Source organism: Dipodomys merriami, unplaced genomic scaffold, assembly GCF_024711535.1.
Source record: "Dipodomys merriami isolate MVZ:Mamm:240054 unplaced genomic scaffold, mDipMer1.0.p SCAF_12, whole genome shotgun sequence".
Classification (NCBI taxonomy): domain Eukaryota; kingdom Metazoa; phylum Chordata; class Mammalia; order Rodentia; family Heteromyidae; genus Dipodomys; species Dipodomys merriami.
In genome coordinates, this window is record NW_027202493.1 from 47,014,612 (window position 1) to 47,039,271 (window position 24,660).

The 24,660-nt window shown below is 45.1% G+C and overlaps 1 protein-coding gene across 8 annotated transcripts in view; it reads right to left on the reverse strand.

Annotated features, from left to right (window-relative positions):
- Window positions 1-24,660, reverse strand: part of Arhgef10 (Rho guanine nucleotide exchange factor 10) — a 79,142-nt gene that overhangs the window by 35,070 nt on the left and 19,412 nt on the right. For 6 of the 8 annotated variants that reach the window (XM_070016838.1, XM_070016842.1, XM_070016840.1 and 3 more), the window contains exons 3-11: window positions 22,652-22,807; window positions 20,363-20,650; window positions 17,805-17,856; window positions 14,030-14,103; window positions 10,845-10,901; window positions 7,942-8,105; window positions 5,413-5,529; window positions 2,770-2,884; window positions 579-685 (exon numbers count right to left, since the gene is read on the reverse strand). In XM_070016838.1, the coding sequence (XP_069872939.1) occupies window positions 579-685; window positions 2,770-2,884; window positions 5,413-5,529; window positions 7,942-8,105; window positions 10,845-10,901; window positions 14,030-14,103; window positions 17,805-17,856; window positions 20,363-20,650; window positions 22,652-22,807 (1,130 nt within the window). The remainder of the gene's footprint in view (window positions 1-578; window positions 686-2,769; window positions 2,885-5,412; window positions 5,530-7,941; window positions 8,106-10,844; window positions 10,902-14,029; window positions 14,104-17,804; window positions 17,857-20,362; window positions 20,651-22,651; window positions 22,808-24,660) is intronic. The other 2 variants (XM_070016839.1, XM_070016841.1) reach the window with 2 other exon arrangements.

Genomic DNA, 24,660 nt, shown 5'->3' on the forward strand with positions numbered 1-24,660 from the left:
ACAGAAAACTGGAAGTGGAGCAGAACTAGTGTTGACCGAAAAATTGCTCAGGGACAGCACACAGGCCCTGAGTTCAAGCCCCAGAAATGGCAGGGAAAAAAATACAAGTTTTAATGGAGTTAGTAAACTTCAGGCCCAGAACCCAGGAAGCCACAACTCCTGAGCATTATTTACCTGACCTTGGCTGGATCTCAGTAGTAGCCTGAGCACAGAATTTTTACTTTAAAATGACCTCTACATCCCATGCCCAAATCTAGATATTATTTCCCCAAAATTCAGTTTCCAGACACTACTCTAAGGCTACTGAGTCACAAGTCCCACAACCAACAAAAAAAAAAAAAAAAAAAAGAAAAGAAAAGAAAAAGAAAATACTAAGGACAAGAAAGGCCTAAGCTAAAATCATCTCCACTGTGCCTATGAATAACTTTTTAATTGGTAAACCATGGGCAGAAAGCAGTGATCTTGTGGATGGAGTTTGAGCTAACATACATTTAGGAACAGCAAGAAAACCTCCAAGTGTTTTAAAACTAACTATGCTAACTGGTACAGAGCACCTGAATGTTAGCTGCTTACCATACCTGCTGCTGAGACAAGCCCTCGGGCATTGGAGTCAGGATAGCCTCTGGGTGCTTACAGTCAACCTCTATAAACAAATTTTGCTCTTCTTCAAGATAAGATTTGTGATCTTAAAGGAAAAAAAGCCAAAATATACAAGTTTCACTTTTGATACTCTATATTTACAGCATTACCACTCAGCAAAACAGTTGCCAAATAAATCTTTTTGTGCAGAAACTGTAGTTGTACAAGTTTATTCTCTGATCAGCTATTATTAAATAGAAATCTTAACAAACAATAAAACACCTTCCTACAAAGTAAATATGGCAAAATCTTCTAATATAACATCAAAAGGCAGAAATATCACTGGATTGCTAGATGGTAAAAGGAAAATGAATATTCTGTTTCTTACCCTGCATACCACCACCACCAAAAACAAAGAATTCAGCTAGGAATAGGTAATATATACAAGTCATTAAGACGAAAAACGAACTTTACAATTTTGGTGGGGGGGAGAGGGGGGATGGGAAGGGATGGAAAGGGGAAACAAAGGAGGAGGCAGCAATGCTTGATAAGAAATGTACTCATTATCTTGCCCATGTAATTGTAACCCCTCTATATGGTATTTTCACAATTTAAATAAATAAATAACAACTGGAGAAAACTGAGATGGGATCTCATACATTTGACTTTGCCTCTCATTGGAAATATAAAAAGCAGAATTCTCCAAAACCCAAAGAAGTTAATTCTCAGGTAACAAACCAGAGCTTTGCCAAGTCAAAGCTCCCAAACACTGAAGGCGTAGTCATGAACCATAGTGCTGTAAAATCCTAAGTGTCCAGAGTCTTTGCCTAGGGAGTGGTCCTGGACTAATGGTACTTTGATAGTGGTTTCCAGGTAATTCTGGGACATCTAGAACCCAGAGCACCAGCCTTGGCTGAGCCATTCATTTTACAGCACTAGGAGTGGAGGTGGAGGTGGTTTAGGGACTTACGTGTCAGGCTGTTATACATCTCCAGGTGACCACATAGGCCATTCAAACCAGAGATAAACCCTAGGCCTTGTCAGCAGTGGGTCCCAGTTGAGGACTGGGGTAAGGGATCACAGTGGGCATTTCTGGCTGGCTCCCAGAGTCTAGGACCCTTCCAGTGGTATTATGGCTAGAGGAAGGCTTTACTGTGAGCTAGGGACCCATAGAATGTGGCTCCAGGTCCCAGCTGTTCTCATGTAGGGCCTACCTCAACTAAGACAAAGGTTTTATTCCATGCAACATTAGAAAGCATGCTTCTGTCTCTCTCACCAAGGAAATGCTCTGGGGCCCAAGAGCTCCCTCCAATGCTGAGGATGTTATCAGCTAAAGGGGCCAGGTTGGTTTTACCTCCCATGACATATAGTGTTCCCAGGCCATACCCTGCATAAGCCCAGGATTGTAATGTATTTTATCATGTACAGACAATGAGTGCTACTCACACAGGACATGCACATCAGAAACAAGGAAGAAGTAAGGCTTTTGCAGATACAAGGTGGAGCCATAATTATCACCCGCAGTCTTCACAACTGGGTGCTAACACGGAGGTACAAGGAGATCCAACAGACTTCCTCCAGCCTTAACTGACACTGCATCTACAGCTTGTTGACAACATCTACTATCTGCAGTTTCTTATACCTGAGCTGCATAGGTCTACCATCTCTTAGTGAAATTTAGGAAAGCTTGAATATCCTTCTGCCACTATAGACCCTTCCTGCCCGTGAAAAGATTTCTAAAACTTCTGTTTAGATGAAGACCCCCTGGCTTAGGACCCTAGTCCTGGCAGGGTAACAATACAGAGAACGATACAGAGAACACACAGTCAGTGTCACCCACAGGCCTGGTTTAAGGTGGGCGAAATGGCTATGAGCCCCATGCTGACCAGGGTAGGGCCCAAGGATGAGGCTGGGATACTGTCCATCTTCTGCCAAGTGGAGACAGCAGGAAGAGGCCAGCTATCTATGGGAACTCCTTTAATTTTCCATTTACATTGTGCATGTCCCTTTATAAATCTGCCAGTGATTCTCTCAGCTACTTGGGGGTCCTTAGCCTAAAAGTGACTGCCCAGAAACCCAGGCCAGCAGGGTGGGCCGCCCCCCCACTACCACCGTGAGAACCTTCCATGCCACCATCCCACCAGGAGCCACCACAAATGAGGCTCATGTCACATGTGAATGCACGCAGACCTTGAGGAATGAAAGACTTGGTCCTGATGAATGAGCGGCCTCTCTTCACAGCAGCTTTGGTTTTCTCAAGCCCATCTCTGGTGCCCTCCTTGGCTGCCTTCATTAGCTTTTGCATCTATAAAACAGAGGGAAGCAAGTGAGAAGTGTGTTCAGTAAGCTTCTACTTGTTTCAAATCTATTCATTTTAAAAGAATACTGTCAAGTAGTTTGAGCTTAAAACATTACTTGAAATGGGCTTTTAGATGTAGGAGGCTTTCATGATTATTTTATGCATGGCTATTTTTGTTTTCATTTTGTTTTAATAAAGTTTTCTGTTACATTTTGAGGTCTTTATCATAACTACAAATACGAAAGAGTTTTGTAGGGCAACTGGCATCAAGTGCACAATGTCACATAGCAAAGTGGCTAATCGTAGAGTTGTGGCGCTGACAGAGCTCTAAGTGTTCTCTGTGGGCCCCTCCCCATGCTGACATGTCCAGGCACAGTTATGACCAGCTGAATAGTACCAATGATCATCAGAGCCAGCCCAGAACACAAGGGCTGAATGGCACGAGAACTCAGGTGGCTAAAGAACACAGAGATAGGGGCTGGGAAGGTGGCTCAGTGGTAGAGCGCTTGCCTTGCATGCATGAGGCCCTGGGTTTGATTCCTCAGCACCACATAAGCAAAAAGAAAAAAGCCAGAAGTGGCACTGTGGCTCAAGTGGTAGAGTGCTGGCCTTGAGCTGAAGAGCTGAGGGACAGCACCCAGGCCCAGAGTTCAGGCCTCACAACTGGACCCCCCCCCAAAAAAAAAGAACACACAGATACAAGTGAGATGCAGCCAGCTATTGCCATTCCTTAGATATACGCCACAACGACCACATCTCACCAGCTGGGAGCTCACTGACCTTGCTGCCTTTCAGCTGGACACTCACAAGTGTGTGGCACTGGAGAGCTTCAGACAGCACATACCAACATTGTATTTCTTATCCTTAAAAACCTGACCTCTGAGGTGTTGGCCAGTTGACAGATTTTCTTTCCAAGAAAATCCAAATAGTCTATTAAGAGACAGCAGTGTCCTCCCCTGTGGAACTCAAGGAGCACACCCTGACACATACGGGCTCCCAGCGTAGGCCTCCTTACCTAGGAGGGACACCCTAGCTGCTTGCTTTAGGGGTTTTCAGACTATGGGAGACATTCCTCCCTACAGCCCTGACCATTCCTTCTGTCCTTCTGCCCCAGTGCCTACACACCACCTTCTCAACAGAACCAGAATTAAAGCTTTTACCCCCACTCCAGCATCCATGTCTTGGACATTCTCTCCCTCAACATCAAAAGCAGCAGAGCTACTTTTACCACCAAGCATTCCACCACAAGGCCTCTGGTTCCAACTCCTGCTTTTTAGTGTGACCAGGTATCCAGTTCATTTCCTACCTGACATCTTCCAAGTCTGACTGTATTCTAACCCCAGATCTGGGCAGCTACACCTGGCCCCATCTGACCTTGTGACGACCAGAGGACTGCAGACTCAGGTCCCAAGCCCCACCTCCATATGAGGCCATGACAATCAGAGGACTGCAGACCATGTGAGGCCGTGAAAACCAGAGGACTGCAGACGCATGTAAGGCCACGACAATCAGAGGACTGCAGACCATGTGAGGCCGTGAAAACCAGAGGACTGCAGACGCATGTAAGGCCACGACAATCAGAGGACTGCAGACCATGTGAGGCTGTGAAAACCAGAGGGCGGCAGACTCAGGGCCCCAGAGCCCTGCCTCCACATGATGCCAACAGATGAGGCAGAAGACCAACCTAGGCCTCAGGCTGATGAAGGCTGTCTAGCCCAGTCCTTAACCCAGTCTGTCTTTCCTCCTGCTCTCACTTATGGCCAAGCCTCCTTGGCCTTGTCACCGGCTGCAAGCTGCACATCTCCAGGCTGGAGTGAGCTGGCCTCTTGTAGGGCACAATCCCTGCCTCAGAGGGCCAACAGCTCTCAGGAAAACCCAAAGTTACCTCATACCAAGGGACAGGCAGACCAGACTGAGGTGAAACCTTCTTAAATGTGCTTTAAACCTTTTGAATACACACCTCCAAAACTGATGATCACAACAGTCAGACCCAGCAGTTCTCAAACATTTTAGCCTAGGAGTCCTCTGTAGTCTTAAAACTCACATTAGTTGCTATGGTCACCCGGGCCTCATGCATGCCAAGCACAAGTCCTATCTCTTACAAATCACTGGACCCCTGAGTATTAGCTTAGATCAGTTTTACTGATCTAGTTTATTAAACAATTATATTAATATATAATTTCTCAGTTAAAACAGCAATTTTTCAAAATTTTAATCAGTATTCATTTAAAAGATAATTACATTATCTTAAATAACATATTTATGAAAAATTATTAACTAATGCTGCTGTTGTGCACTTTTAGAGCTCTCTGACACAGTGGGGGCTCTGCACTCCACAGGCTGTGACATCACATACCACCAGCTTCTGGGAAAAGGACATGACTGGCTCAGAGTCCATATGAACTCCTAAAGCACCTAGGTGGCCCCAGGATCCCTGGCTGCACTTTGAGAACAACTGGTCCAGCACAAGTGACCAACAGAGCCACCTGCCACTGTTCTGAGTGGCCTGCTGTGTGCAGGCATTTGAACACTACCTTCCGCTCCCTCCTTCGCCTTGGCCTCCGCGCCTCCACGGCTCCCACCGTGCTGGCCATCAAGCCTCTCATCTTTTCCTCACAGTGCGCCTTTAAGCGGGTTAGGTCATGAGAGAGCTAAGGTACAAAGAGACAAAAGCGTTTCAAAACACGCTCTTCTGGGTACCAAGAGGCAGTCTTCCATGAATGACAGCGGCCCTCCTGGCTGGGTTCTTGAGGCCCTGGCAATTCAGGACCCATGGCCAACCCCCTCAATCCAAGGCAAATGCATGCAGCCGAAGGCTCCTACGGGCCAAGGCCAAGAAAATAAACAGCCAGAAACATCTGTGTTAAGATCATTCTGTGCCATCTGGATGAGATCAGGATTTCAAAGACACAAAACACACTGGATATTCTTATGTCAGCATCTTAGAGAAGACAACTATATTCAGGAGTGCAGCTTCTTTAGGGAAAGCTAATGTCCAAACTGATGCAGCATCCTGTCTTAATGACAGGCTGCCTGCGTGATGGGACACTCCCTCCTACTGACATACATCTGAGTGACCCAACACCCTCCTCTAACGACAGCAGCAGAGCTTGACACCCTCTCCTAATGAAAAGCAGCTAAGTGTATGACACCTTCTCTCAATGACAGGCAGCTGAGTGATATGACATTCCCTCGTTTTTGTTTTTGTTTTTGTCAGCAGTGGAGTTTGAACTCTGGGCCTGGGTGCTGTCCCTCAGCTCTTCAGGACACTCGCTCTTAATGACTGCCTAGCTGAGGTTTCCTGGGCCATCTTTCCACAGCTACCTCTGTCTCCACTGTGCACAACCAAACCCACCATCCCCCTGGGGGCATTTTTCACATAGCACAACAGGAGCATTCTAAACAGCATTTACTATCAGCCTAACCTGTTCACATCTCCACTCTGTATGTGCCCCACCATGTATGCATCTGATCTATCCTGGCAGAAGACTCTGGCTCCAGGCACATTGACGTACCACTTCCTGCTGGCTGTTCTCAGGCTTTTCCCAGTAGGGAGTGGCTGTTGAGGCATATGACATTGTCACTGGCATTTTGGAGGTCTGACCCTGATGGGTGTACAGGTCCACTGTGAGGACAAGGAGAGCAGAAAAACTGCCCATAGCCTGGCATGGCAGGGGCCATCCTCAATCCTGAGGATGGGCTATCTCAACACAATACCTACCAGCCCTAAATGCTCCGTGCAGATGCAACTCCTTAGGGGCCTCAGCGTGTCAGGACAACCACACTAGCCAGCTAGCTCTGCTCACTAAGGCTCTAGTTAAAACCCAGAAAAGATATACAATCCAGTCAGATACATGTGGCTCATATCTGTTACCCTGGCTACACAGAAGGCTGAGATCTGAGGATCATAATTCAAAGCCAGCCCAGACAGACTAACTTGAAGACTCTTACTTTCAATTAACCAGCAAAGCAAGAAGTGTGGCTCAAGTGGTACCATGCCACCTAAGAGTGAAAAAAACAAGTAATGCCCAAATTTCAAGCCCTAGTAGTAGTACACATATACAAAAATCTACATTCCAGAAAAAGCCAATTTTTAACACTGAGACACTGCACTGACCATTGTGAATTGGTAGCTGCTTCTTGAGTGTCATAAAATGACTTTAAAGATTACAAAAATTCTAAACAACCTGTAACATGTTGTCCACTACAGTAACATAGAAACTAGGTCAAGCATCTCCGGTCCCTGAGGACTGCTAGCAGCGAGGTAGGGAAAACTGGCGATAGTCAGATATCAGTGAGAAACATTGGCTCTGACGGGCATCTCAGACAAGGACCATATGCCGATCACAGTCACTGCTGAGAGTCCACACGCAAGGACCAAGTGATCGCTCTGTACACAGTGGAAGACAGCTATGAACACTCATGCGAGGACCCACAGAAGAAACCCACCAACAGAATGCCTGGCCTGGAGGACTCCCTGCATGACCTACCCCAGTGAGATGGCATCCGGTCAGTCCCACACCACCCAGACCAGAATTCACCCTTCAAGGCTCTGCCTTCCTCACTCGATCCTGATCTCAGAAGTTTTCCACCAAAGCAAGAGATAAGTTCCCTGCAGGAAAAGACAATCCTGGGGTGGTGGAGGATTGGTGTGCTTGAACATCATTTCTTAAGCCTTCCTAATTTCCCACCTTCCTGCTCCTGCACAGAGCTCAAGTTCAGGACAATGTGTGAAGAAACTGTTCCTTGCTCAGCATGTTCAGAGAACAGTAACTGCACATGCTCCTCAGCATTTGGAGTGGTCACCTGTCTTCTGATTGTCTGAGAAGGAGTCTACTTATGGCCTTCTAAGTGATTTGGGTAACAAGAATCTACCCTCCTAATCTTCCATAATTAGACTATGTGAAATAAGAGACACCCTTTCCTTTGTCAATGTTACATATTTCAGACTTTGTAAATGTCTTAAAAACTTTAAGAATTGTGAAAATCAAAAGGACACTTTGCTGTCCCATTTCCAAGTTAACAGAACACTTGTCTTCTGTATGCAAAAACTGAACACATACTTGCTTTTTGTGGCTGCCACGCAGGAAAGACCTGGGAATTCCATTCTTACACTCTGAGTCACTTTGTTCTTCATAGCTTTCAAATTCACTTGAACTCCATCCGTATTCCAAAGAACTATTTCCACCGTCATCTCCATTCTCCACGTCATCATAAATCATTTCATCTAAATGCACAAATACCAAGATAAAATGAAAATGAAAACACACAGTTCACTAGCTTGCTTCTTGTTTTGCCTTACCATAGAGGGGTGGAAGAATCTCAAAGTAATTCAAAGGAACGATGTGGCCAGCACACAGGCATGCTTCTTGGAAAAGCACTCGTTGCTTAGGAAACCATCCACCTCCTCCCAATGTGGGCAGTGATGTGTGGTTCTGAAGAAGCTCGTCATAGAGTCCAGCAAGCCTCAGCCCCAACACAGACTAAGAACACTGGTCATAGAATCCACCAAATTTATGCCAAATAATGTGTGAGCAATAGTACACTTTCCATAAAGGAAAATCTTTCTTTATATAAGTGAATACAGTATCATAAAGGTTACACAGACAGATAATGGATAGATAGCAGACAGGTTGCTAGACGTGGCTGGATAATAAATAGATGATAGAGGGATGGTAGGATGATGACTGATGGATGGATGCTCTCTAAACAGACAGGAGAGCTCGTGAAGTACTAGCACAAATAAAGCTCATTCTCCCTGAAAGTGTGTGTATAACATTTTTGTCTTCCCCTCATCAAGTACTCCTTAACTATACCAATAATGCTCTGTAGCTTAACACTTATTATTATTACAGCTATATTGGCTACAATATAGCCTTATATTTCTTTTTCACCCAATTAACCAATTTTTCTGTTCTTGCATAAGAACATATTATATAGCTGGACACCAGTGGCCCATGCCTCTACTCCTAGCTACTGAGGAGGCTAAGATCTGAGGATGCAGTTCAAAGCCAGCCCAGGCAGAATGCTTGTGAGACTCATTTCTAAATAGAAACCAGAAAAAAAGTGGCACTGTGGCTCAAAGTGGTGGAGCACTAGCCTCGAGCAAAAGAGCTCAGGGACAGTGCCCAGGACCAAAGTTCAAGCCCCATGACCACCACTACCAACAACAGAAAAGAATGTATTATATGACTAGTTTTGCAATCTGAGAATTTCTTTTCTTGTCAGTTGGATCCAATTTACATTTACTGTTGGGATCAATGTATTTTAGACTTATGTGGAAGTTCCTTCCCATAGTATTTGCCATTCTCTCTTAATTTATATTTTCTAGCTTTGGACCAGTTGGGTTTTGCTCTATTGGTTTCAAAGTTAAATATTTCTATTCTCCTATCAAAAACCTGTCATAGCCAAACAAAACCATAAAAGAACAATAAATCAACTTCCACCACTTCCTCAAAGTGTGGACTTAACACGTGGAGAGGGCCTGGGTCAGCAAACTCAGCCTTTGCATGGGAGGCCTATTTCTCTTTCTTGCTTCCACTGCTTCTTGAAGTATATAGTATCAAATACTTTTTCAAAGCCTACAAAGGTAAATGATCCAGTCTCTGCCTGCTAGTTTTTTTTTTTTAATTTATGTTTTGATTCAGGGTCTCACTATGGCCATGAACTCAATTCTCTTGGTTCAGCCTCCTGAGTGCCAACGTTACAGGTGCACACTACCAGACCCAGCTTGTCTTTCTCCCTTTTAAAGGAATGTACACACATATAGTCCTGAATATAAAAACCTGGGCTGAGGTAGCATCTTCCTTCTCATTCTGAGAACACAGCCAATCAGGGAAGTGTGCCTCTCTCCCATAGCTTCTGAGTAGATTTTCCCATTTTCTTTCTTACTGCTCTTAAGAAGTTCACGTGGACATGGTACTCTGCAGCTCCAGTTACCCTCACTTGGGTCTGGACTGATGCTTAACAAATCTAGCTTTGAGTTTGTTTCTTTAACCTGAGAATTTATGTCTTCCTTTAATTTTAGTAACTCTTTGACTAGTATCTTACTGATTCTGCATACATTTCTATTTATGTAATTTATATTTATTCATATAATTTATAGACTTAAGTTGGTACTTCTCAGCCTCTTATTTTTTTTTTCTGTCAGCTGTGGGACTTGAACTTAGGACCTGAGCTCTTTTGCTCAAGGCTAGCACTCTACCACTTTGAGCTAGAGCACCATATCCAGTTTTCTGGTGGTGATTGGAGATAAGAGTTCCACAACTTTCCTGCCCAGGCTAGATTTAAACCACAATCCTCAGATATCAGCCTCTTGAGTAACTAGGATTACAGGCATGAGCCACCGGCGCCCAGCAGCCTCACTATTTCTTACCTCTTCGTTCTCATTGCCCTCTTTCCCTCTTTCTGCTTGAAGTGTTATATAATTCACACACACAAACCTTGTACCACATCACAGCAGTGCAGATGGAAACATGCATGCTAAACCAAGGACCATGTGTACACACTGGGTACTCTGTACCCAGGAACTATGTGTATACACTGGGTGCTCTGCACACAGGGACCACAATGGGCACTCTACAAGCATGGATCCTGTGAACACAATGGGCACTCTACATGCAGGGATCACATGTACACACAAAGAGCTCTGCATCTAAGGACTGCGCAAGAACACTTGGCACTCCGCATCCGGGGATCATGTGCACACACTGGGCACACTGTATGCAAGGATTATGTGTACACACAGGGTGCTCTGCACCCAGGGACCATGTGTACATACTGAGTGCTCTGCACACAGAGATCATGCGTATACACTGGGCGCTCTGCACAAAGGGACCACACACACACACACACACACTGGGTGCTCGGCAGGCAGGGATCATCACTATACAATGGGCTCTCTGTGTGCAGAAGGAAAAACTGCCACACTTTGTCTCCTGACAGACAATGCCAAGTGAGAGCAAACCTGGTTCAGAATCTGAATTTTCCCTTGGAACATCATCATAAATTGCTTCCTCTGGATCTGTAATAAAAGAAGAAATGTTAAAAAAAAAAAAGACAAAAACTGATGAGAACTGATCAGTACAGTCCAAACTTCATAGGGCCAGGTTCCTAAGACTATAACTATCCAGAACCTCACTAAAGCATAAGCTTTATTTTAAGGGCAGGATATTTTGCTCAGAGTAAGGGATGTCACTAAATTTTTCCCAGAATAAAGGATGTGAACATCACCAACAATTTGTGATTTCAGGTCAATTACACATAAGGCTCTCTTACAAGCAATTTTTTTTGAGGGAACTTTGTCTTGAGCTCATTGCTTCATGTCTGTTAGGCAAGCACTCGAACCCTTGAGCCATATCCCTGCCCTTTTCTTGCTCTAGTTATTTTTTGGGAGTGCCTTGCTTTTAGAACTACGTCATCCTGGATCACAACCCTCTTATTTATAATTCTTGCCATAGCTGGGATAATAGGCATGCATCTCTGGACCCCCAGTATTAGTTGAGATGAGGTGCTGCAACCTTCTTATCTAGGTTGGCCTTGAACTTCAGTCTTCCTGATCTCTGCTAAAATGATGTGAGCCACTGAGCCTGGCTCCAAACATTTTTAAGTTTGTGAGATTCATCTGTGCTGACAGGCTAAAATCCAAAGGTGAAAGTTTCAGGAATGAGGGGACTAGAGTGAACCAATGGCTTGTGGTGTTCATACCAAGGAACCAGTGGCTGCAGTATTCACACCCAGAAGGTGAGGAACACCCTATACTGCACAAAAACTGTCAATATAGGACAGTTTGTATTACACAAAAGTATTACATTTTCATTTAAGGGCCTGCAGGCAAAATAGTACTCTTTGTATACAATGACATCAGAGCAGCAATGCACTTGAACTTGATTTTAGTATGTGTAAGGGTTATATGCTTCACATGGAAATGTTTCATAAAAACACTCATTTGCTAGGGTGCTCTCTCTACAAGAGAATATCCAAATTACTGTGCATTTCTACACTAAAGCCACAGGAAAATATCCAAACAACACATCCCTACAGCAAAGCTATAGGATCAACTGCCATCCAAACTACCACGCATCTCTACACTGAAGCTACAGGAAAACTGCATGGCTCTAAGACAAGAAAAGGAGACACTGCATCAAGCATCTCTCAGCTATGGCCACCCAGTCAGTCACCAGGAACAAGTCCAGGAAACCCACACCCACCATGGTTGACAAGGTACTTGTTTCTCTGACTGACACTGAGCTACTTCAGCCACAAGCTGCTCTACTGCTATGAGAAGGATTGAGGGTTTGCAGGTTCACACCTTACTTTCAAGCATAATTATTCTACATAACTGTTTAGATTATAAATTGGGGGGAATGTAATTGTGCAAGTGGAAGGGAAGGGATGGTAGGGAAAAAACAAAGGAGGAGGCAACATTGCTTGATAAGAAATGTACTCATTACCTTGCTCATGTAACTGTACTTCCTATGTACAGTATTTTCACAATAAAAAACTTATAAATAAAAAATAGGATGACAGAAATTTGGGTATATTTTACACTAGAAACAAAACTATTAGCAAATAGCTACATGATAATTTAATCCTATAATGATCCTGTTTCAAGAGGCCCTGAAAGAGCTAGCTAACTACACTTTGACCTGTGCTTTGACAAAGCCACAATGAAAGCAACAAGACCTTCCAGGAAATTTAAGTTAGTGGCAGTTGAGGTATGACTGACTAAATGTCAATTAGGAAAGAATTACCCAGAAATTAGAAAGCCAGGGGATTATAAAAGGCATAATTAGAAAGTATCTTAGACCATGTGGTGGCTCATATGTGACCTCAGCATCTTAGGAGGTAGAGATTATGGTTCAAGGCCAGCCCAGGCAAAAAGGTAGTAAGATCTCATCTCAACAAACAAGCTAGACCTAGCATGTATGTCTGTGGTCTCAGCTTGTGTGAGAGGCATAGGTAGGAGAATCATAGTCTGAGGTCATCTGGAGGCAAAACCATACCCGAAAAAATAAAGCATAAAAGGACTGGAGGCATGCACGGTTCAAGGAGAAGAGCACTAGTCAAGCAAGTACAAGGCTCCAATTTTGAACCCCAGTACTACATAGTACTACTACTACTAATAATAATAATCCTTTCTTTCCCCTTAAAGACTAAAAAATAGGGGCTGGGAAGGTGGCTCAGTGGTAGAGCTCTTGCCTTGCATGCAAGAGGCCCTGGGTTCAATTCTTCAGCACCACATAAGCAAAAAGAAAAAAGCCGGAAGTGGCGCTGTGGCTCAAGTGGTAGAGTGCTAGCCTTGAGCTGAAGAGCTGAGGGACAGCGCCCAAGCCAAGAGTTCAGACCCCACCACTGGACCCCCCCCCCAAAAAAAAGACTAAAAAAATAAATCTGACTGTCTCAGCTCTTAATCTACAAGTAGAATCTAAGATCTACCATTGGACTGTGGCCAGCTGAACCACCACCTGCTGCCATCAAAAATGGTCCATGACAAAGTGTCTCGTGAGGAATCAAAAGCCAGAAACTCTGCAGTGTCTCAAGAGACCAGCTGACTAAGGGACCCAGTCAAAGCATTAGCTCACAATCTATATAATCTGCAATAAAACCCAATCTGTCCTAGAAAGAAACAATCAGAAAGTATATGGGTTTAGACGCAGGGTTCTGATTGGATTCTGGGAAACAAAATGGTATCCCAAGGAAATTTTCCAAACATTAGCTTTTTAAAAAAAAAAAAAGTACTGGGCTGGGAAGGTGGCTCAGTGGTAGAGCGCTTACCTTGCATGCATGAGGCCCTGGGTTCGATTCCTCAGCACCACATAAGCAAAAAGAAAAAATCTGGAAGTGGAGCTGTGGCTCAAGTGGTAGAGCGCTAGCCTTGAGCTGAAGAGCTGAGGGACAGCGCCCAGGCCCAGAGTTCAGGCCCCACGACCGGACCCAAAAAAAAAAAAAAAAGTACTTTTAAGTATGTGAATTCTCTGTTTCTCAAGCAGATAGAATTGTAAGTATGATTCACCAGCCCCTGGCTCACACATAAGTTTTTATTACTTTAAATATGTGACTAAGTCTTCAAGCTTCCAACTTGATCTAGCAGTTGGGAAGGAAACATGCTGCCACCTACTGGCATGGGGACCCCTGGTGAAAGGTACTTACTTTCCATCCATGCAGTGTTGGCGGGGTCGGCCGCCCATCGGGCCAGGGCACTGCCCTCTTGGTTGCCATGATCACTACAAGAAGGAAACACACCATGAAATGGGACCATGGAGAGGCATACCAAACACTAGGGCTAGGGACCCCATCCTAGGCATGTGTTTACACTGAGCCTGCGAGCTGTGTGTTTTCCCAGGTATGTCTACAGAATCAAAAGTCCAAACTTTCATCTACAACTCCACCCACAAGTGCTTCTGATTGCCTCCAAGCATGCTACAGTGTCTGCTGCCAAAGCACAGTGTAAATGCTGCTGTCCCTGCACTGAAAGGTCTTCATTGTTTTCCCATCTCCTCTAATGTGTCACACACACACACACACACACACACACACACACACACACACACACACACACACACACACACACACACACACACACACACACACACACACACACACACACACACACACACACACACACACACACACACACACACGATGCTAGGCTGGTGGTGCAAGGCTTGGGCCTTCTCTGCCTCCAGCACAGACTGGTAGGATGAGACACGAGGCTTCACTAGCCCATAGGGCTGCAGGCACAACCAGACATAGACCCAGATGCTGTCCCAAGCAAAAGGAAGCCACCATGACACTTTTTCAGAACCACCAGACCAGGTTGACTGGAGACCACCTTTGTGAGGACACAGCATGGACAGAGGGATGCAGAGTGACGGGGCCCCAGGATGCATTCATCCTGCTGGGCTCACAGCTATGTGAAGGAACCCATGGGGAGGAAAGGAGACTAAACTAGGAAGCACAGAGATGCAGGAGCAGCGCTGAAGAACCCACATGGAAAATGGTCATGTGCATGATTCTGCATGACATGCACAGAGAACTGCTGGGCACTTTTTTGCTAAAAGTTCTAAGGAGGGCTGGGAAGGTGGCTCAGTGGTAGAGTGCTTGCCTTGCATGCCTGAGGCCCTGGGTTCGATTCCTCAGCACTGCATAAGCAGAAAAAGCTGGAAGTGGGGCTGATGCTCAAGTGGTAGAGTGCTAGCCTTCAGCTGAAGAGCTGAGGGACAGCGCCCAGGCCCAGAGTTCAGGCCCCACGACTGACAAAAAAAAAGTTCTAAGGAGCTGAGAGACATCTGGGAGAACTGGAGTTCAAAGGAAGATACAGGACTTGATCAGATACAGCCACTTATCTGTGGGAGGCGACTACAATCCCACATCCCATGGAGAGCACAGAGCTCCAAGCACTGTTCTCTCCTGACTAGTGGGCTGGAGGTGCACACTGTATGGCCTGGCTGGACAATGGCATAGCTCTCCTGTCCTGGGTAGGCTGGCTGTGAGTCAGAGTGTGGAATGTAAAAGCTACAAACTCTGTACTATTGTTGTGCTGTGGTGGAAGTACAGAAGCAAAACCACAGACAATGGAACCATGGGAAGGGAGTGCTGGAAAAGCCTGAGGGTGTGCAGACCCCAGGGTGCCCAGGTCCCAGGGTGCATGGGCCTCAGGATGTACGAGCCCCGGGATACATGGCCCCAGAGTGTGTGGGTCCTGGGGTATGTGGTGTGGGCTGGTGGGCATGCAGGGCACGGGGTATGTGAGCCCTGGGGTGTGCAGGCTCCAGAATTCTACAGCTGCTACAGTTGCTCTATGAGCAGTTGGAAAACCAGTCGACACTTAGGAATGAAACAGACAGAGAAAGGACAATTTGTACATTTTTTTTTTGGGGGGGGGGTCCGGTCATGGGGCCTGAACTCTGGGCCTGGGCGCTGTCCCTCAGCTCTTCAGCTCAAGGCTAGTGCTCTACCACTTGAGCCACAGCACCACTTCCAGCTTTTTTTTCTGCTTATGTGGTGCTGAGGAATTGAATCCAGGGCCTCATGCATGCAAGGCAAGCGCCTACCACTGAGCCACCTTCCCAGCCCCAATTTGTACATTTTTAAACTTTGAAATGATATCTGAACAAAAAAAGATACTGTAAAATAAAAAATAGTAAGAAAAATCTGGAGGGATATAATTTTTAAGTATTTCTGGGTGTTTTCCGTATGTTTTAAAAATTCAAAGCTAGGTGCCAGTGAGTCACATTATAATCCTAGCTACTTAGAGGCTGAGATCTAGAGGATCATGGTTTTATGTGGGCAGAAAAGCTCACTAGACTCCATCTCCAAAACGATTGGTAAAAAGCAGGGCTGGACAAAGAAACATAGGTCCCATGGTTTCCCTTATTTGTAATATCTAGTATATGTATGAGTCAAGCGGAAAAGGTCAGATAATGTGAGGTCAGGAAAATGAATCCTTAGATATGTATTTTAATGTTTTTTTCTTTCATGCATGTGTTTCTAATGCATTTATAAGATTATCTCTTTGTTGCTTTGTATGTCCCTCCCCCACAGTATAACCCCTGCTTTCACCATATTTGATGTCAGTATAACTTGTGGAGGAGATGGGGAAAAACCAGTTGTTTAAGGATACAGGTGGACCTGTTGCAACAATGAGAAGTACAAGTTGTCATGTCCAAAACGAGCTTTACAACGTCGGTGCGGGGGGGGGGGGGGGGGTAAGGAGAAGGATTGGGATTGGGGGGGAGGGGGGAGGCTGGGAAGGGATGTGAAGGGTAAACCAAAGGAGGAAGGTGCAATGCTTGGTAAGAAATGTACACATTATCCTACCCATGTAATTGTAACCCCTCTGTACAGTATGTTCACAAATAAAATTAAATTAAAAAAAAAGTAGGGCTGGAGGCATGGCTCAAGTGGCTCTGAGTTCACCCCTCAGTACTCTCAAAAATATTTCATACTTAACATTGAGTTTATCAGCAGACAATATTATATGTATGTGAAAGAGATGAACCTAGGGCTTAAACTCAGGGCCTAGGCACTGTCCCTGAGATTTTTTTTTTTTTTTTTTTTTGCTCAAGAGTAGCACTACTACTTGAGCCATTAGCTTATTTTTGGTGGCGAACTGGAGTTAACTCCTGCCTGGGATGGCTTCAATGCATGATCCTCAGATCTCAATCTTCTGAGTAGCTAGTATTACAGGCCATCAGCAGACTGTATTTTATATTATTTTCCTCAAATAAACTTCATTCTTCCAATGGGTTTATTTTTCACAGTGTGAAAATTTTTGGATGGTCAATAACTTTTGTTTTCTTTGGATTTTTTTTTTAAAAGGACGACATAACTCAAGCTGGCTTCAGACTTACAATCTTCCTATCTCAGACCCCCAAGGGCCAGATTTCAGATGTGCTCACTATGCCCAGCAAACACTAACCTTTTAAACTATGTATAGAACTTCAGTTGCTAATAAAAGGTCATGGGGATCTGTTTTGTGATCTACTTCTGTGTTCATGGAAGGGAAAATTCTTGGCAAGTGAATGGCTCTCTCCAGAAATCCCACTTGTTTTCTTGAGCATTTTAAACCTGGAGTACTATACTCTCAAATGACTATGGGGAAAACAGCAAGGAGGTTGAAAACAAAGGACATGGCTCCTATCACTCTCTAAAGGAGGTGCTGACCCTGCAAGCACCAAGGGCACCCCTGGTGACCAAGGCACTTGGTGGAAGGGAGGTCACCACACCTGCAAGATTGGAAACAGAATGAAGCACGGGACAGCAGCACCAGAGACAGGAGGCAGAGTGAGGCCTGGGACAACAGCACCAGGAGGGCTGAGGAGCCAACCACGTGAGGGAAGCTTGGATGGGGATACAAAAGTCCAAAGGTCCAGGAGGAAGACACAGGTTCAGAATATATTGTAGAACTAACTAATAAAGATACCTGTGTGTAGGCCCCTCAGAACTCACATCTTCTGTGACCTCTGGTGTTTCTGCTAAGAGAAAAAAAGTAATATTGTCTTATGTCTAACAAAACATTTATGCAGTTGACTTTTTATCCTTTAAATGATTTCATCTTTCTCTTTTTGTCTAAAAAGACTGTTATAATAAGAATTAACTGGAAGATTAAAATTTTATCTTTTAGATAAAATATATTCAATAAATGAGTATAATGAAGTAAAATGAGAAATCTTATCACATGAACAAAAATTAAAATTCACAGACAAATAGATCTATCAGGCCATGGGTAGAGAAACACGACCTATTACAATCTTGAGTCTACATGGTAATTCACCATCAGCTTTGCTGATCTCCAAGGGAGACATCAACGTGGCACACCCATTCTCAGGCTCATTCCCTCTACCTCAGGCATCCTCAGGTCTGAGATTCTCCTACTCCCAGTTCACAGGTGCTGAGAACATGACAAAGCCCTTCAGTCTTTGCAAAGCTTCACGAAGGTAGTACAGAATGAGTAGTAAAGAACAGCTTGAGGAATAGGTACTGGGAGAGAAGACAATGGTAGGCATGAGACAGCACTTTTCTGTGTGACCTGCCCATCCTTAGACAGCCTCTGTCCCTGTGCATCATCATAGTGCTATGAACCACTGGAGAGTAAAGTAGATGACTCACATCCAGCAGCTGGATGCTATGCAGTAGGCCCACAAAGCTGTCCACAAAGAACTCTCCAAAAAGGATTTGTTGCTATATGCTAGTGGCTCACACCTGTAATCCTAGCTGTTTAGGAACTTGAGACCTGAGGACTGTGGTTACAAGTCTGCTCAAGCAAGAAAATCCATGAGACTCCTTAGTCCAATTAACTACCATAAAACCTAAAGTGGAGCTGTGGCTCGAGTGACACAAGGATAGTGCCCATGCATCTGGTAGGTATCCCCTAAGTGTAAGAAACATGATCTTCATTAAAAAGAGCTATACACAAGGACAGCTCAGGTGCAGAATGATAATTTATACTTAGGTGAAAAAAAAAAAAACCTCAGTAAAAGATTTTCTTTCCAGTTGAAAATAGTGAGATAAAAATCTTAAAAAACAAAAAACAAAAAATGGCTGGGCGCCGGTGCATCACACCTGAATTCCTAGCTATTAAGGAGGCTGAAGTCTGATCATCACAGTTCAAAGCCAGCCTGGGCAGGAAAGTCCCCATGAGATTATCATCTCCAATAAACCACCAGAAAACAGGAAGTGGTGCTGTGGCTCAAGTGATAGAGCACTAGCCTTGAGCTGAAGAGCTGAGGGATAGTGCTCTCGCCCAGAGTTCAAGCCCCAAGACCAAAACAAAAACCAAAAACCAAACAAACAAACAAAAACACCTTGGGGATGGGAATGTGGCTCAGTAGTAGAATGTTCACCTAGTATGCATGAAGCCCTGGGTTCCATTCCTCAGTACCACATACACAAAAAAAGCCGGAAGTAGCGCTGTGACTCAAGTGGTAGAATGCTAGTCTTGAGCAAAAAGAAGCTCAGGGACAGTGACCAGGCCCTGAGTTCAAGTCTCAGGACAGGCTATTTAAAAAAAAACAAACCTTGATTTTGAATACTGGAAACATTGGTTCTTAGGGAAGATTTTCCCACATATTTCATGTTGACTGTAATATTGATCTTTTACCACAATCCACTATGCTGTCCTTATCTGGTAACACAGAGGGATCCTCTGCAAGTTAGAGAATAATAACTCACAGAGGTCTCATGCTTAAAGAAAATACATTCATTTTAAAGGCACTTGCTTATTTTTTGGCTTATTGGTTATTTTAAATGATTAAACATTATTTAAAAATAATTTACTATGAAAATAATTTGGGCCAAGTGCTGGTGGCTCACTCCTGTAATCCTAGTTACTCAGGAGGCTGAGATCTGAGGATCACAGTTCAAAGCCAGCCTGGGCAGGAAAGTCTGTGAGATTCTTATCTCCAATTAGCCACCAGAAAACCAGAAGTGGTGCTATGACTCAAGTAGTAGAGTGCTTACTTGCCTTGAGCTGAAGAGCTCAGAGACAATGCCCAGGCCCAGAGTTCAAGCCCCATAACTGACATCAAAACAAAACAAAACAAAACAAAAAACTTGGTGTGATTTTAAAACAATTTCCTTTTTTTACTGTCGGCAAAAGCCATTAATAAAACTATATGGTAATATACCCTATTGTAAATTCTAAAAACTGGAACAAGTCTGACTTGTGGCCCTTAATAGAGATATGAAGTACGAGGGGCAAGGTAGGTAGCAGGTAGCTTAGGACACGATTATCATTCTCCAGAACAGTGACAAACTACCAGGGAGGTGGAGTGGCTGATGAGCACTGGGGTAAAGGCCATGTAGAACCCCCTGCTATGGAGAATTTACAGGTCAGAAAACAGATGCTAAGCCTTTCCTGCCATAGGAGAATATTAATATTGGGCCCTTTTCCAAACCCCGGGCAGAGAATAAGGAAGTGATAATGCCCAGACTTATAGAACCAAGGAGCCCAGCAGCATGAGAGGAAACAGGGCCATGTACCTTCCTCCTCCACAGACTCGGTGCGGATGATGACAGGGCTGGAGTAGGTTGGTGGCAGCAGCAGTGGGAGGCTGGATGGGACAGCATAGCCGCAGGGCACAGGCACTGAGTACCCACTGGGCACATGGAGGCCCACTCCTTCCTCCTCTACATGTGAATCAGGGGTTGAGGGCTGGGTCTCCTGGAACGGTGTGATGTCAATGACAGAATATGGGTTCACTTTCGTAGGAACAGCAAGTGTGGCTGGTCTGGCCACAGTGGCAGTCTCTGCGGCAGCTCCATCTTCACCTTCGCAGGACAGAAGGACACTTGTTGACACAGCATCAAATGCATGCCTAACAGGTCCCTCACTATTACAGGGGTTCCATACCCTCTGTCCAATGCAAGGACCATCAACATCCTCAGACCACTGCAAGGGACAATGGCACCAGTCTACACAGTGCAAGGTGATACAGGGACACACGTGTACCTCTGGACACAGGTAAGACAAACATTGCCTTTCAAGTCTCAAGACATTTATCCAATGACATGAGCTAAACAGCTGCAGATAGACTATGCCAAGGCATAGCCAAGGGGAGGAGAAAGGCTGATGTCACTTCAACCACAACTATGTCTAAGCAATCCACATGGTTAGTGAGAACAAGCCTCAGACCCACCTCTAGATTTGAAAATTTAAACCTTTATAGTTAATTCGTCCCAAATGGAATAGAGATTTAAACATTCTATGCAATGTAATGCTATAATGACAAGGCGATTTTTATTAGGAAATAGCAAATCTTTGTTTTTTGGTTTTGTTTTTTTTTATGTCCGGTCATAGGGCCTGAACTCTGGGCCTGGGCACTGTCCCTCAATTCTTCAGCTCAAGGCTAGCGCTCTACCACTTGAGCCACAGCTCCACTTCCGGCTTTTTTCTTTTTTCTTATGTGGTGCTGAGGAATCGAACCCAGGGCCTCATGCATGCAAGGCAAGCGCTCTACCACTGAGCCACCTTCCCAGCCCATAGCAAACCTTTTTATCTCCTAAACATAAATAGGAATGTAGAGTGACAAGACTGGAAATTGTAGGAAATGTAGATTAACAGAAGAAATTTAGCCAAAGCTGAGGTATATTAGCTCAGGTACATCACAGCCAAAGCTGAGGCACAGCATGATGCCTAGGTACATCACAGCCGAAGCTGAGATATACCACGATGCCCAGGTACATCCCAGCTAAAGCTGAGATAAACCGCGATGCCCAGGTACATCACAGCCAAAGCTGAGGCACAGCATGATGCCCAGGTACATCACAGCCAAAGCTGAGATATACCACGATGTCCAGGTACATCACAGCTGAAGCTGAGATACACCTCGATGCCCAGGTACATCACAGCCAAAGCTGATACACCACAATGCCCAGGTACATCACAACTGTAGCTGAGGCACAGCATGATGCCCAGGTACCTCCCAGCTGAAGCTGAAATACACCACGATGCCTAGGTACATCACAACTGAAGCTGAGGCACAGCATGATGCCCAGGTACCTCCCAGCTGAAGCTGAAATACACCACGATGCCTAGGTACATCACAGCCGAAGCTAAGGCTGACCTGTGATGACCAGGTACATCACAGCCAAAGCTAAGGCTGACCTGTGATGACCAGGTACATCACAGCCGAAGCTAAGGCTGACCTGTGATGACCAGGTACATCACAGCCGAAGCTAAGGCTGACCTGTGATGACCAGGTACATCACAGCCGAAGCTGAAGCTCACCTGCGATGCCCAAGTACATCATAGCCAAAGCTGAGTCTGACCTGTGATGACCAGGTACATCACAGCCAAAGCTAAGGCTGACCTGTGATGCCCAGGTACATCACAGCCAAAGCTGAGTCTGACCTGTGATGCCCAGATACATCACAGCCGAAGCTGAGGCTCACCTGCAATGCCCAGGCACATCATAGCCGAAGCTGAGTCTGACCCGTGAAGACCAGGTATATCACAGCTGAAACTGAGGCTTACCCGCAATGCCCAGGCACATCACAGCTGAAGCTGAGTCTGACCTGTGATGACCAGGTACATCACAGCCTGAAGCTGAGGCTCACCCGCAATGCCCAGGTACAACACAGACAAAGCTGAGGCTCACCTGCGATGCCCAGGTACATCACATCCAAAGCTGAGGCAGAGCCCGATGCCCAGATGCATCAGAGCAAAGCCACAGCCCCAGAAACCAGGAGTGTCAGCAAGGCAGGCAGAGACAGCCAGGCACTAACTGCAGGACTCCAAGGGCACCAGACAGTATGGCCAGCGGGTCTCACCTGCAGGGACAGCAGCTCCTCCTGTTTCTGCTCTTCCTACCTCAGGGGCAGATGAGGCCTGGCGATCAGCTTCTGGAACTTCATCTCCACTATCAAAATCAAACTGTTCTCCCTCTTCCTCTTCATTGTTATTAGGATCATATTTCACTTCATTTTCTAAAGTTTAAGAAAATATAAACTATAAGGTTAATGTTTGTCTCTAACAAAGTTGTACTTTCCTATACAAAGATAAACTCAAAAGATAAGCACTGAGCCAGAAACTCCCTCTAAACCAGGAAGCAGCCTCCTGTTTCCCTTTTAACCATCCTACAACTCACAATTGGAAAAGAAGACAAAAATAAGAAAAGACCAGAAGGAGGAGAAGCATGTTTTCACATCTGAAGGAGGATCACCTTCCAAGGCCAGCTCCTGGCAAACAGCTAGAGATATCCTGAGACCTAAAAGCAAAAAGTACGATGGCATAGCTCAAGTGGTAGATTGCCTGCCTAGCAAACACGAGGCCCTAAGAACTCAGTACTGTCAAAAAAAACATTTTTTAAGTAGCAGTAGCCATGCCACAGACTAGAAGAAGTTGGGTCTTACTAACATGGAAATGAGCGAGAGAAACACCCACGTGCTTTCCACATCACAGTGTGCTCACAGGCGTGCCTAGCACCATCCCACCATGTGCCTAGCACTACCCTGCAGCAAACAGGATGGCATGATGTTTACTGGCAGTGGGAAAGAGAAGAGTGTGCCTTTGGGGGCTGGAAAAAGGGGCACAAAAATTGCTGAATTAAAGCATTTACTAAACAAATTTGGGATGTTGTGTAGAGCTCAGTGGTATGGCGTCTGCCTAGCACATGTGACACCCTGGGTTCCATCCCCAGAATGAATGAATGAAAGAACAAACAAATACAATTCTTGTGCAGACTCAGAAAAGGAAAAACCTGTCATTAATTTTTAAAAACTAGAATGGCATATATTCTACGTGATGGTATACATTCTGTGTAATGGTGTTTATTCTGTGTAATACTATGTACTCAGTTATTAAGTTGAGGGTCATTCTTTGTAAAAGTTGTTGAAGTGTGAGTCTCCAGAATCCAGCTGCTTTGTAATTTTTAATGTTCTCCCTATTTTTTTATTTTTATTTTTGTGCCCATGTGGGGCTTGATCTCTGGGCCTGGGCACTGTCCCTTACCTCTTCAGCTCAAGGCTAGCACTCTACCACTTGAGGCACAGCACCACTTCCAGTTTTCTGGTGGTTATTTGGATAAAAGTTTCACTGACTTTCCTGCCCAGGCTGGTTTTGAACCGTGATCCTGAGATCTTAGCTTCCTGAGTAGCGTGAGCCACCAGTGCTTGACTGTTCTCCCCAATTTTTAATGTTCTCCCCAACATCTCAGCACTTCAAAGCACCATAATAAAATTTCCCATCATATGTGTACCATGGCTAAAAAGACCTGGGATTCATGGGCCAACTTCCAAGGACAGAACAGGAGGACCAATTCCACAAGCACAAAGGCCAGACCCTTCGATTCCCTGCCTGTTATTGTCCTAGACACAGAACACCCAGATCTGTGCAGCCCTATAGCTCCTGCCCTCATGAGTCCCTCCACACAACCCTAGTGCACACACAAGGCCACGCTTCTCAAGAGCCACAGGAAACCCTGAAAAAGACCCACTAAATAAGTGTTATGAAAATTAACTGTCTGCTCATGCCAGGCAGAGACCAGCCTCCACAGGGCATTTTGGCAGAGACCTAACTCTGACGAGGTGAAAATGGACTGAAGGCCCTTCACTTCACATAGCTTCTGTCTACTGAGCAGATGGATAAGAAGTCCAGTTGCCCCACAAGGAAAGGAAGCAGGAAGGAAACAGTGTGAGCACTACTCTGTGCACCAGGGGACTCAGAAAGTCATGACAGCACCACCCTGATAGGCAGGGCTTAAGCCTGGATGCGGCCTTCAGTACAAAACCACCCTTCGAGCAGCTCCCGTCTGACTGAGCCAGGAGAAAAAAATCTCCTG